The sequence below is a fragment of the Boleophthalmus pectinirostris genome, unplaced genomic scaffold (genome assembly GCF_026225935.1).
Source record: "Boleophthalmus pectinirostris isolate CB_2022bp ecotype Guang Dong unplaced genomic scaffold, ASM2622593v1 HiC_scaffold_8, whole genome shotgun sequence".
Lineage (NCBI taxonomy): Eukaryota > Metazoa > Chordata > Actinopteri > Gobiiformes > Gobiidae > Boleophthalmus > Boleophthalmus pectinirostris.
The window spans coordinates 24,900,135-24,913,874 of NW_026571515.1; the positions used below are offsets into that span (position 1 = coordinate 24,900,135).

General features: G+C 44.5%; 1 protein-coding gene across 1 annotated transcript; it reads left to right on the forward strand.

Moving 5' to 3' along the window:
* The first annotated feature begins 3,569 nt into the window (after positions 1-3,569).
* On the forward strand, positions 3,570-5,072 carry kcna2b (potassium voltage-gated channel, shaker-related subfamily, member 2b). Its single transcript, XM_020930014.2, has one exon. The coding sequence runs from the start codon at positions 3,570-3,572 to the stop codon at positions 5,070-5,072; it is 1,503 nt and encodes a 500-aa protein (XP_020785673.2).
* Positions 5,073-13,740: the final 8,668 nt, after the last annotated feature.

Here is a 13,740-nt window from a genome sequence, read left to right on the forward strand (position 1 = left end):
CCCCAATTCTACTGAGACTCGCTAAAGGCCCATCTTTGGTTCCTTGTTTTAATTCCATAATATTTCATGGCATTCCAGCTTTCATTTTCGTTCTCTCCTGTCATAATGGTGGCTTTCAGAGTCTAGAATGTGACAATGCTGCCAGACTGGGACATGAGCCATTTTTCCTTTTGATTTCATGATGTGTTCATAAGAAATATTTGAAGTAAAGGAAAGTCCTAAAATCTTGAAACTGTTTGGATTGTTACAACAACAACAAAAGAAAGAAAATCAACAAATTACTATGACAGTCGTACAGTCTGCAACCCAGTAACATACTAATCCTATACTTTGTCTGAACCTTTCATTTGTCAATGTTTATGTAAGATGTAATTATTACAAAGTGCATTCAGATTTTTTTGTTAGCATTTTTATATGACTACTTAGAGCTATTTAACTACAGTGAATACTTGATATTACTAGGTTGTAAAATGGTAAGGGGCAGCAGTGAAAACCCATCAAGAACCAGTGCATACTGCCATTGTATCCTTGGGAAAAAAAACACTTCACCCACCTTGCCTCTATATGAATGTCTGAACTTATGCATTATTATTATAGTACTATTAATAATAATCATGATCATAATAATATATTTTCTTGTTTCGGACAGAGCCAGCAGTAGTCTCTGTTAATTCACATCTTTCTGCAACAACAGCCTTCATTTAATAATGGTCTGTGGTTGTTTACATACTGTACAGACCACAGGGTTTTAAGAGTTCCTGGCCATTCATCTACTTGCATATGTAAAACTGTCAATACCTTCCCATTGAGACCTTCAACCTGAGTGCTCAAACGACTGCCCCCCCACCTCTACCCCACACATAACAGGGAGGGGGCGCCATACTGTCCCTCGGCACCATCTCATCATCTCCATCAGTACTTTGACACTTTGATTGGAGGAGCATACTCTATAATGTTGAATATGTCCTTGAGAAGAAGCAAGGCGAATGAATCCAAGGCAATGATATATAGGAAATTTGCATTACTCTGCTCTTTGTGCTTTCCCATGGGATACTATAGTCACTGTTTCCTTCATGGCTATCTTTATGGTTGGTTTCCATATGCTCCTCTTAAAAACTGAACAGGACTGGAGAAGTTCAACTGAATGTAGGCCATTTAATGTAGTTTGCTGTAAGGGCAATCAGAAACATAGAAACGTGTATTTTTAAGTTGTCCATAGTGAAAACAGATCCAGTAGCAAGTCTATATCTCAACGACACATGTTGTTTAAATATATGTCAATGTAATAAGGTTGAGATTTGAGAGATGTGTCGTCTTTATTGTCAAATCTGGTTTATACACTGTGAAACATGTTGTATTATTTGGTCATAACTTGCTCCTAATAATAGGCCTACGTCTTGTACATTATTGATGCTTTTGATGTGTACTATAATGTTTTCAGACCTGTGTTCTGACAGTTAAAAAAAGAAACAATGATTAAAAATAACCCACTGTTTCAAAAATAGCTCTGACCTAGTTCCATTTGCTGTTGTATCATGAATATGGCAAGCATTTACATTTTAACACAGTAGGAACACTTTGTTTTCCTTGGTAGTCCTTGTCCATCCAAGCCTCTCTGCCTATTTGCCACTCTTTCCACTGCGTGGCGCTTCCCCTTTAATGTACTGCACAGAGGGCAGTGGTGTAGAGAGGCAACACGCGAGAAGGACGGGGCGAGGCGCACGAGCTTTTAGTATGCGCTGCGATGTCCAAATGCAGCCAAGGCACACCACTTTGATGAGAAATATGAGACGTGTAGACCCGGCACATCCACAACAACCAGTCGTGATGAGATGTCACAGTCACCGCATATTTTGTATTTAAAGGAGATTTGATGGAATGGACTGACAACCTCAAGGCGTTTTTTTTAAAGAGGACTAAGGATAGTGCGTACCGAAAGAAACAGGGTGAATTCCTGCATGCTACTATCTGAAATGAATAATTACTCTCCACTTAATGTTATGCTGCTTTGTTTAGTGCATGGAGTATGGTATGATCCACACAGAAGAGAGTTGCAAATGGCTTGAGCATGTTTGGCATCTGCCACTTCAAACTAACTCACTTGACAGTCCAGTATGACACGGCAGTGAATGTTTAAACAGTACAGTGCATGCTCCTGTTTGAGATACACGGTGTGCCGTAGCCCTGATAGATTTCGTGAGTTCTGACCATCTGAGCGCCATCTGAAGACTGTTGTTCCATGGAATGGGCTGTGAATATCCGCCTGCATTTGTTGCGCTTTATTGGTGCGTTCACATGGATTTTCCCAATCAGAAAGAAAGATTATTGAATATAATTGGGGTTTAGCCACAACAAACAGAAAGACCATCTTAATTCTGTATGTGGATCAAACAGGTGATTTGTTCGAAACATGTTAGATGAAACACTGACATCAGCGCCTCCGCTAACGCAACTTCCCTTTCGTAATTCTCTGCAGTTATCATATCATTGTATGGGAGTTCATTTTTAGGCTGTTGCACGGGTCTATCACTGTGTATGCAAACACTAAACATCTTCGCCCCATCACCGCTTGAGCTGTAGCACACTTCGCTGCCTGCGCATCGACATGTCTGTGCCGTTCACTGGCTCATGGGGGGGTGACTCCCGGCTGCGTCCTCACCCTTCTTGTCCCCTCTCCCACTCCCACGCCGCCTCGCCGCTGCAGAGCCGGATGGACCACGGGTGACTGTGGGGTGGTACATCGCTGTCAGAGAGGAGACGGTTTGATTGACACCACAGGGGCTCTACAGATCTGCAGCATCACTGGAGTGTTAGGCGAAGGCGGACTGTAAACAAGCTTCTCAAGTTTCAGTAGCCATAGGTAGGATTTATTTGGATTTCACTAACAAATACACATAGTCCCTCATTAAGGAATAGCCTACTGCATGCATCAGACAAACTTTAAATTCGACGCTAATCTCGGGCTTCTACACATATAATGAAAAAGCATAGTTATTGTGTTACGTAATCTTGGTCAATAATCTTCGAGTAGATTACTTGATTAGTAAGAGCCTATATTGGCAACATTTTAACTCAAAAAGATTTAGGGTTGAATAAATTAGATCTATATAGATTTTTACAGCACTAATTAGCAAGACATTTTTTTATTTTCTTTTGAAACTTCTTGTCAAATAGTTTAAAAGGCACAGGTGGAATTCGTTGCACACATAATGTGCAGCACTCAGTGTGAAATTTGATTTGTTTGGTATAATTGCACAGGGTTGTTACAGTATTACTGGAGCGTATTGATCTACGGCTGTCTTAGAAGAGAAAGAGAGAGACAGCGCATGCTTATAACAGAATAGACATAATGGAGCCAAACATAAAAAGGTTCAACCCCCTCAAGTAATCACTGTCCCACCTCAGTATTAGAAGTATAAAACATATTTTCAACCTGTAAAATTATTGAATTAAAATGGTGGTATCTTCTCTTGCAGCTTTAAAATCTTCTCCCAGTGGATCAACTTTTTGAAGCATCTGTCTGGCCCTGTGGCCACCACGCCGTGTGAAAGCTGCAGGCCCCCTTCGAAATGACTGTTGCCACAAGTGACCCAGCGGACGAGGCCGCAGCTCACCCGGGTCAACCGCTGGACCAGTATGACCCTGAGCCGGACCATGAGTGCTGCGAGAGGGTGGTCATTAACATCTCCGGTTTACGTTTTGAGACGCAGCTCAAGACTCTCTCTCAGTTTCCTGAGACCCTGCTGGGTGACCCCAAAAAGAGGATGAGGTACTTCGACCCACTGAGGAACGAATACTTCTTTGATCGGAATCGACCCAGCTTTGACGCCATCCTGTATTACTACCAGTCTGGAGGACGGCTTCGTCGACCAGTCAATGTTACACTAGACATTTTTTCTGAGGAGATCCGCTTCTACGAGCTGGGCGAGGAAGCCATGGAGATCTTCAGAGAAGATGAGGGCTTTATAAAAGAAGAAGAGCGGCCGTTGCCAGAGAATGAGTTTCAGAGACAGGTGTGGCTCCTTTTTGAATACCCGGAGAGCTCGGGGCCAGCTCGTATTATTGCTATTATTTCAGTCATGGTCATTCTCATTTCTATTGTTAGCTTCTGTTTAGAGACATTGCCAGTTTTCAGAAAAGAAGTAGAGGAGATGTATAAATTCTACCCATCAATGTCAAACACCACATCCACTTACGACACCTCCACATATTTCACAAACCCCTTCTTTATTGTAGAAACACTCTGTATTATTTGGTTTTCATTTGAGTTTCTGGTGAGGTTCTTTGCTTGTCCCAGCAAAGCTGGATTTTTTGGAAACATAATGAACATTATTGACATTGTTGCAATTATTCCTTACTTTATAACGCTTGGTACAGAGCTGGCAGAGAGGCCAGAGGACAACAAGGAGGCAGGACAACAAGCCATGTCTTTGGCAATCCTCCGAGTAATCCGTCTTGTGCGAGTGTTTCGAATCTTTAAACTGTCCCGTCACTCCAAAGGGCTGCAGATCCTTGGGCAGACTCTAAAGGCTTCTATGCGTGAACTAGGCCTCCTCATCTTCTTCCTGTTCATCGGAGTGATCCTATTCTCCAGTGCAGTGTACTTTGCAGAGGCAGATGAGTCACAGTCTCAGTTCAGTAGTATTCCTGAAGCCTTCTGGTGGGCCGTGGTGTCCATGACCACAGTGGGCTATGGAGACATGGTCCCCACCACCATTGGAGGGAAAATCGTGGGCTCTCTTTGTGCCATTGCTGGTGTGTTGACAATTGCTCTGCCTGTACCTGTGATTGTATCCAACTTCAACTACTTTTATCACAGAGAGACTGAGGGAGAGGAACAGGCGCAATACTTGAACATTCCCAGTGTGCCTAAGGCCAGCTCAGCAGATGACCTGAAGAAAAGTGGTCGCAGTGGAAGTGGCTCAACTCTCAGTAAGTCAGATTATGTGGAGATCCAGGAGGCAGTGAACCACAGTACTGAGGACTTCAGGCCCGAGAGCATGAAGACAGGCAACTGCACCCTGACCAACACTAATTATGTCAACATCACAAAGATGCGCACGGATGTATAAAGTCAGCTGCCTTACAGGAGAGAGGCTGGGTCCTGGACCCTAAGTATACAAGTGTGAAGGCCTGTGTATGGTAGCCCAGAGAGGATACCTAAGGTCAACCACATTCTCTACTATGACCAGTATTTTCTTCAAGGTCCTGCCAGGCTTGAACTGGAGAGCAAAGAACTGCCATTTTATTAGAGACATTATTGGTGTCTGCATGAAGTTACTCTTAATTGTGTAACTGTAGTCATTCTGCCTCGCAGTAGCCATATAGTAGCTCAAACAGTAATAACGTACTAACCTAAATTACTGGGACCACAAGTCGCTGCCTTCTGCTCAAACTGCCCCTACATGTTGCTTGAAAAATATCAATAGGTGGTGTAACCTTTTGAAAATATAGTTTTAGAATAGGAAAAATAATACTGTAGGGAAAAGGGTCATTACATTTCCTTTCTGTCATTCCTACTATCAGTGTCCTTGCACAGAAGCAGGCCAGACAAATGGGCTGAGATCACAGCTGTTTATGAGAGGAGCTGCTCTGAAAGCTGACAGTGTGTTAGATCTACGGGGGTCCAGCGCTCATGATCCAAACATGGAGGTGTAGAGGACAAAAGTTTATTTCTGTAATACTTTAAAGTGGGCTTATATTTTCCAGATTTACAAAAAAGTTGTTTACATAATGAAGTGTACATTCATCCTTTGTTTATCATTTTACATGCGAGTGCCTATTTAACATTTATACTTTTGCCATTATTTTTCCTATCTCTGTCCCCTTAAATGTCAAAGCAATCAATTTTTTAGAAAAACAAAATACTGATATTGGAGGAAATAGTCTTAATATTAAGACATCAAATTACAAGATAATATATAAGCACTTCTAATGTATCTGCTGGTAACTGACTTAAAAACTGTAGGAATGATTAAACACTATAGCACTATAGTGTGTCCTTATTTGGGCTTTATACAAGTGTGCTGCCACATGCATATCTTACTACAGTATCATGTTTACATGTGTAGTGTGTGTCCAGATGAGTCTTTTGCTTCCATCATTCCATTTTTACATTGATATTTTCAAGAGTTGTGGTGCTTGAGGTAAATGTCCATCATCTGCTACTTTTAAAATGATAGCTTTTGGATTGCTGCATGTAAATTATTCATTGTAGCATGCATTGAAAATACACAACAACCTGAAGTATGTATTCATATAACAAAAACCAAATGCAATAGCCTCTATGCCCTTCAAGTCCCATGTTCATTGTATTGTATCTAACAACTGATAACATTTACAGTTGTTACAAGCTATGGCACAGATTGTAATTTTTATCAAGCTCCTCACTCCACTGATGTCAGGCCAGAAGCACAACAGCAGCACTGCCTGTGACTCCAGTGTGTTCAATGGTGTCTGCAGTGTTTCCTATCCATCTCTATGTCTATCTACAGCAGCAGGAGATGGGATTAATGGCTATAGGGAGCTTTTAGAGGCACTTAGAGCTCTGCTCTTTAAGATATGTTGTGAGACACCAAACCTGGGTCTGAACAATCTGGAGTGCAGTATTTGCTTATATTATATATGCTCTGATGTAGCTGAAGCTGTTTGCTTTTAAAAAATGGCAACCATACAAATGCTACTGAGATTCAAACTACTGCTGAAATGAAGTGACAACATGCCCGCATTTTCTCTCTCATTCTTTTCAGATGTGTACAAATCAATGCCACAATGCACAGCACTTAGCTGTACTACATGATATTACATGTGGACAGCTATGGGCTCTTTCTTGCTCTTTATCAGGACCAAAAGTCTTCTTTCACTCTAAAGTAAACCTATAACCTAACATATATAATCACTTCATGTGTCAGATATACAGCTGTAGAAAACAAAAGTAATCCGGTGGAAGAACTTTTGCCACAATATGGAACATATGTAGCCAAGCACTAAATGATAAACGGACTGTGTTAAATACCTTCCTAAGCTACTGCTTTAAAATATGCTTCTGCAATGCCCAAGTCCCTCTATACCAGGGAATACAAGTGTTTGCTTGTCAAATTAACCCATAAATAAAAGCTGTATTGCTTGTGAAATGTTGTCTATGTTTGATCATGCTACTGGGTCAGAAATTGTATAAACAAGTGTTACATTTCTTTATGAAAGGGTGAATGTTTGTCTCGTGTGTTTAGATTAAATCTTATTATCAGAATGTTATCTTGAAGCACTTTAAGTCATATAGTTCATCTGCTAAAACAAACATATTAGTACCTAATTTCCTATGTCTTAATACTTAATTATGCCAGGCACAAAGCTATAATATGAAAATCAATGCTTTGTATAAACTGTGTGCAACTGTTGCTCTGGAGGTTTATCTCGGCTTTAGAGTCTGTGTGCACTCAAGTGGTTTTACATTGAAACCGTGTTTTGTTTTATCTCAGCAAAGCCACATACAAAATACCCTCAAACTATCTGTGAAGTGTGAATAAAATACCCCAAACATGTTGGTGCTAATGTTGACAGTATACCTGTAAATAGTGTTATTTTAAGTATAATTATTAGATATTGTATTTATAAGCAGATGTAGGACTGTTATAACTATATAGTGAATAAATTGGCTTGAGCACCACTATGGCAGGCAGCCCTCTAATGCGGGTGCTTTCACATCCATTATAGAGGTAGAGTTGAATTGCCTATCGACCTTCACCTCCTCAGTGGTTCGGTGCCCTACCCCTCTCACTAAGTGAATCTTATGCTCTCTGTGGTTTACTCAGAAAGGAAAGTACTTTATTTATAAAAGCTTTGACAATGATAGTGAGGATGAGAGAAACAGTGGAGGATAATGGTATTCAAATATTTGACTCTTATTTCTTATTTCTTGTTTTCTTTATTTTCTATGTAGATTTTGGCTTGTATACTACCTGCTTTTCTCCTTGGAGATGTTATTGCTTTGCCTGAAATTTTCCAGGATGGCATTAGTCATATCTATCTCCACGAAGTCAAGATTGTGTCACCACTAGACCAAATTTTGGGTCAGATCACTTGAGAGGCAAAAAAGCAGGTGGCAGACCCTACTAGAGATTTAACCTATAATAATGAAAATAATGCATGAGTAGCACTTTTACAAATGCTCAAAGTCACTTTACAATTTCATGTATTATTCATTCACTTCGCACTTGGTGATGGTAAGCTACTTTTGTAACCACAGCAGCCCTGGGGCAGAGCTGCCAATATGTGCCTTCGGCCCCTTTGACAATCACCAGCACTCACACACACCCCCCATTCATACTAGGTGGGTGAAGTGTTTTGCCTAAGGACACAAATCTGTGGCACCTGGAATTCCTAGTGGTCTCGCATCCAAATACTAACCAGGCCTACAAACCAAGTGCGTAGTGCACCTAAGAAAGCTGTAGAAACTAACAAATATTTTTGAATAGCATGAACATGTTATTTCATGTTCAAAAAGAGCAAATTATTTATGCTGATGTTGGAGCTGCTTGACAGGAGAGGGAAATGTATTATGAAATGTATTATGAAATGTATTATGATATATTGAAAAACTGCCTTATTTAAAGGCAAATTATTTCCAGTCTAATTTTTGTGCCAATCAGTTGAATAGTCCTCTATACATTAACCACCTACAGCTGCACTCTCATTTGAACTGTTGTCATTTTGATGGAGTGAGGATTTGCACTTGTATGTTTCAAGCTGTAACAGTTTAAGTGAATACCTCTTGTGTAGGGAGCACTTGGGCACATTGCTGTGGAGCTGATTTATAACCTAATACCCATCCCAGTTAATGGCCTGTCCTATGGAGCCTTCTTTATTGCAGAGCATGTTCCATAGGAGGGTTCTGGCTGTGTCTATCCATGTTCTACTACCACCAGTGCATGTGTGCGGGTGTGGAGGAGGGGAGGCTTTTGGATTCCCCCTATATTAGCCTGTTCTATTTTTAGCACTCTGCAGGTTTCCTTTGTGGAAATGGGGACTGCCTCCTCTTTGCAAATGATGTATAAGCAAAACATTGTAGGTGTGTGGGAGCTACAATGAAAATCATCACAAAAATAGTATCCTGGCAGCTAGAGAAGGGGTGTCTGATTGAAGGGGTGGAGGAAAATGTAAGGTGAAAATTTTAAAGACAAGATTTGATGTACGAGAAAAGAAGGAGGCCACAGGGGAGCACCAGCTGTCAATGCATATAATGAATGCAATTGATTTATGCGTTTGGCCTACATTCTGCTGTCCCTCTCCATCACATATAACATATATACACTGTGTTCACGCTATCTTAAATAAAGCCCCGGAATAAATGGAGCCGCTGGATGGTGGGAAGTGGACAATTTTTTAATACAAGGAATTTACTGTCAGAGGTAGATGGCTATAAAGAAACATGATTTATTCTCAGAGCTATGTATGCAGCATACCTTTTACACCATTTGCACAAGATTAATTTTTAATTGAGATCAATAAAAACATGCTGATTGAAATGCAATATAGTTTGTCAGGCTTGTTCAAAAAGCCTGATTATAACCTATAATTTGACAATTACGTGTTTTGTTTTTTTTTTGTTTTGTTTGTTTTTTTGAGAATTATTAGGGCAACTAAATAAATATGCCTTGTGTACCTGTATGCAGACTGCACACAGGGACACAAGGCTACTACCCCCTAATGGATCTTAGAAGAATTACAATTATACATAAAGGAGGCTTATTTAAATGCAGAATATATATAGCCTCTGCCCTTACTGATTTAAAACCTCAAATGAAAGACTCTTATGAGGCTCATTTTGCTTTCTGACTGAATAATCATCATGAGAATAAAAAAAAAAATCAAATAAAACATAACATTTGTTATTAACAAAGTTGGTCATCATGCCTTATATTTTTTGCAGGTTAATTAATAATCAATCAACATTACAATTGTTCCCAGTTAATTTGAACATATTTATCCTATATCTTGGGACATGGACATGTCATATTTATGAAATCTGAAAAATGACATAGCCTACCTTTAAAACATATGTGTAACGTGCCCTAATAGCCCACCTGTAAATGTAGCAAAAGTTGGAGAATAATATCTTCCCTTAGCAACCTGTTAATTTGTCTTTTTTGGGTCCAAAATATCCACCCTACATTAATAATTCATTAACACTTCTTCTTCTACTGTTCCCATCTATTTTTAACCTTTGGTTATAGCCTCTCTGACAAATGAACTCAGATTTTTGATAAAACGGGTGCTAAACGAGTACACATAAGTCCTGTGCTCAGGTCTTTGCACTTGCTTCTTGTGGCAGAGAACAAACTTGTGTACAACTGCTTGTGTACAAGTCTCTCCATTGCCTAGCACCAAGGTACATCTGACATGTTAGTGCTATATGAACCATCTGCACTCAGAGGAGCTCAGGGACCGCCTCCTGTTGGTGCGCAGAGTCAGGACTAAACACAGGGAGTCAGTGTCTCAGATTCATACAGCTAAAACCTGGAACAGTCTTCCTGAACATGTGAGACAGGCCTCTACTTTGACGCTGTTTAAATCCAGGCACAAAATTGGTTGTGCATGACTGACTGAAAGATTTAAAGGATTTAATATATGTAATCCTTGAACCGTCACCTTATCGTGGTGGAGGGGTTTGAGTGCCCGAATGATCCCGGGAGTTATGTTGTCGGGGGCTTCATGCCCCTGGTAGGGTCACCCAAGGCAAACAGGTCTGGGGGGACGGGTCAGACGAAGAACGGTTCAGAGGTCCCATATGATGAGTTACACACAGCGGCCAGTTACGTCGCCCGGATTGGCGTCACCGGGGCCCCACCCTGGAGCCAGGCCTGGGGTGGGTGTTTGCCAGTGAGCGCCTGGTGGCTGGGCCTTCCCCCATGAGGCCCGGCTGGGCTCAGCCCGAAGGAGCGATGTGGGGCCGTCCTCACGTGGGTCCACCACCCGCGGGAGGATCCATATGGGGCCGGTGCAAAGGGATCTGGGGACATGGAATGTCACCTCGCTGGGGGGGGAGGAGCCTGAGCTTGTGCGGGAGCTTGAGCGTTACCGACTAGATATAGTCGGCCTCACCTCCACGCACAGTTTGGGCTCTGGAACCCAAGTCCTTGAGAGGGGCTGGACTCTCCATTTCTCTGGCGTTGGCCACGGGGAGTGGCGGTGGGCTGGTGTGGGCCTGCTCATTGCCCCACAGCTCAGCCGCCGTGTGTTGGAGTTCACCCCGGTGAACGAGAGGGTCGCGTCCCTGCACCTTTGGGTCGGGGACAGGTCTCTCCCTGTGGTGCCGGCCTACGGGCCGAACGGCAGTGCAGAGTACCCGGCCTTCTTGGAGTGCTTGGGAGGGGTAGACAGTGCACCGACCGGGGACTCCGTTGTTCTGCTGGGGGACTTCAACGCCCACGTGGGCAACGACAGTGACACTTGGAGAGGGGTGGTTGGGAGGAACTTCCTCCCTGATCTGAACCCAAGCGGTGTTCTGTTACTGGACTTCTGGAGGTCGATGATCGACTTTGTAGTCGTGTCATCTGATCTCTGGCCGCGTGTCTTGGACACTCGGGTGAAGAGAGGGGCTGAGCTGTCAACTGATCACCACCTGGTTGTGAGTTGGGTTCACTGGCGGAGGAGGAAGCCAGAAAGACCTGGCAGGCCCAAGCGTGTAGTGAGGGTCTGTTGGGAACGTCTGGCAGAGCCCTCTGTCAGAGGGACCTTTAACTCGCACCTCCGGGAGGACTTCTCACAGACTAGGCTAGAGATATGGAGATATGGAGTCGAGTGGGCTTCATTCTCGGCCTCTATTGTCAATGCGGCCGCTCATGGCTGTGGCCGTAAGGTCTGTGGTGCCTGTTGCGGCGGCAATCCCCGAACCCGGTGGTGGACAGCGGAAGTAAGGGATGCCGTCAAGCTGAAGAAGGAGTCCTATTGGGCCTTGTTGGCTCGTGGGACTCCTGAGGCAGCTGACGGGTACTGGCGGGCCAAGCGTGCTGCAGCCCGTGTGGTCGCGGAGGCAAAAACTCGGAGCTGGGAGGAGTTCGGGGAGGCCATGGAGAAGGACTATCGGACAGCCTCAAAGAGATTCCGGCAAACCGTCCGGTGCCTCAGGAGGGGGAAGCAGTTCTTCACCAACACTGTTTACAGTGCGGGGGGAGAGCTGCTGACCTCGACTGGGGATGTTGTCCGGCAGTGGAAGGAATACTTTAAGTATCTCTTCAATCCCACCGTCACATCTTCCGAGGAGGAAGCCGAGGCTGGGGACTCGGAGGCGGACTCGTCCATCATCCTGGCTGAAGTCACTGAGGTGGTTGGCAAGCTCCTTGGTGGCAAGGCTCCGGGGTTGGATGAGATCCGTCCTGAATACCTTAAGTCTCTGGATGTTGTGGGGCTGTCTTGGCTGACATGCCTCTTCAACATCGCATGGCGGTCGGGGATAGTACCTCTGGACTGGCAAACTGGGGTGGTGGTCCCTCTGTATAAGAAGGGGGACTGGAGGGTGTGTTCCAATTACAGGGGAATCACACTTCTCAGCCTTCCTGGTAAGGTCTATGCCAGGGTACTGGAGAGGAGAATCCGGCCGATAGTCGAACCTCAGATCCAGGAAGAGCAGTGTGGTTTTCGTCCTGGCCGTGGAACACTGGACCAGCTCTACACTCTCCATCGGGTGCTCGAGGGTTCATGGGAGTTTGCCCAACCAGTCCACATGTGCTTTGTGGACTTGGAGAAGGCATTCGACCGTGTCCCTCGTGGTGTCCTGTGGGGGGTGCTGTGGGAATATGGGGTCCAGGGCCCTTTGCTAAGGGCTGTCTGGTCCCTGTATGACTGGAGCAGGAGCTGTGTTTGCATTGCCGGCAGTAAGTCAGACCTGTTCCCAGTGCATGTTGGACTCCGGCCAGGGCTGCCCTTTGTCACCGGTTCTGTTCATTGTATTTATGGACAGAATTTCTAGGCGCAGTCAAGGGCCGGAGGGGGTCCGGTTTGGAGACCACAGGATTTCATCTCTGCTGTTTGCAGATGATGTTGTCCTGATGGCTTCATCGAACCAGGACCTGCAATGTGCACTGGGGCATTTTGCAGCTGAGTGTGAAGCGGCTGGGATGAGAATCAGCTCTTCTAAGTCCGAGGCCATGGTTCTCGACCAGAAAAAGGTGGGTTGCCCTCCCGGGTGGGTGGAGAGTCCCTGCCTCAAGTGGAGGAGCTCAAGTATCTCGGGGTCTTGTTCACGAGTGAGGGGAGGACGGAACGTGAGATTGACAGGCGGATCGGTGCAGCATCTGCAGTGATGCGGTCACTGTATCGGACCGTTGTGGTGAAGAGGGAGCTGAGTCGAAAGGGGAAGCTCTCGATTTACCGGTCAGTCTTCGTTCCTACTCTCACCTATGGTCATGAGCTCTGGGTAATGACCGAAAGGACAAAATCGCGGATACAAGTGCTTGAAATGAGTTTCCTTCGCAGGGTGGCTGGGCGCTCCCTTAGAGATAGGGTGAGGAGCTCAGTCACACGGGAGGAGCTCGGAGTAGAGCCGCTGCTCCTCCACGTCGAGAGGAGCCAGTTGAGGTGGCTCGGGCATCTGTTCCGGATGCCTCCTGGGCGCCTCCCTTGGGAGGTGTTCCGGGCATGTCCCACTGGGAGGAGGCCTCGGGGAAGACCCAGGACACGCTGGAGGGACTATGTCTCTCGGCTGGCCTGGGAACGCCTCGGGGTCCCCCCGGAGGAGCTGGA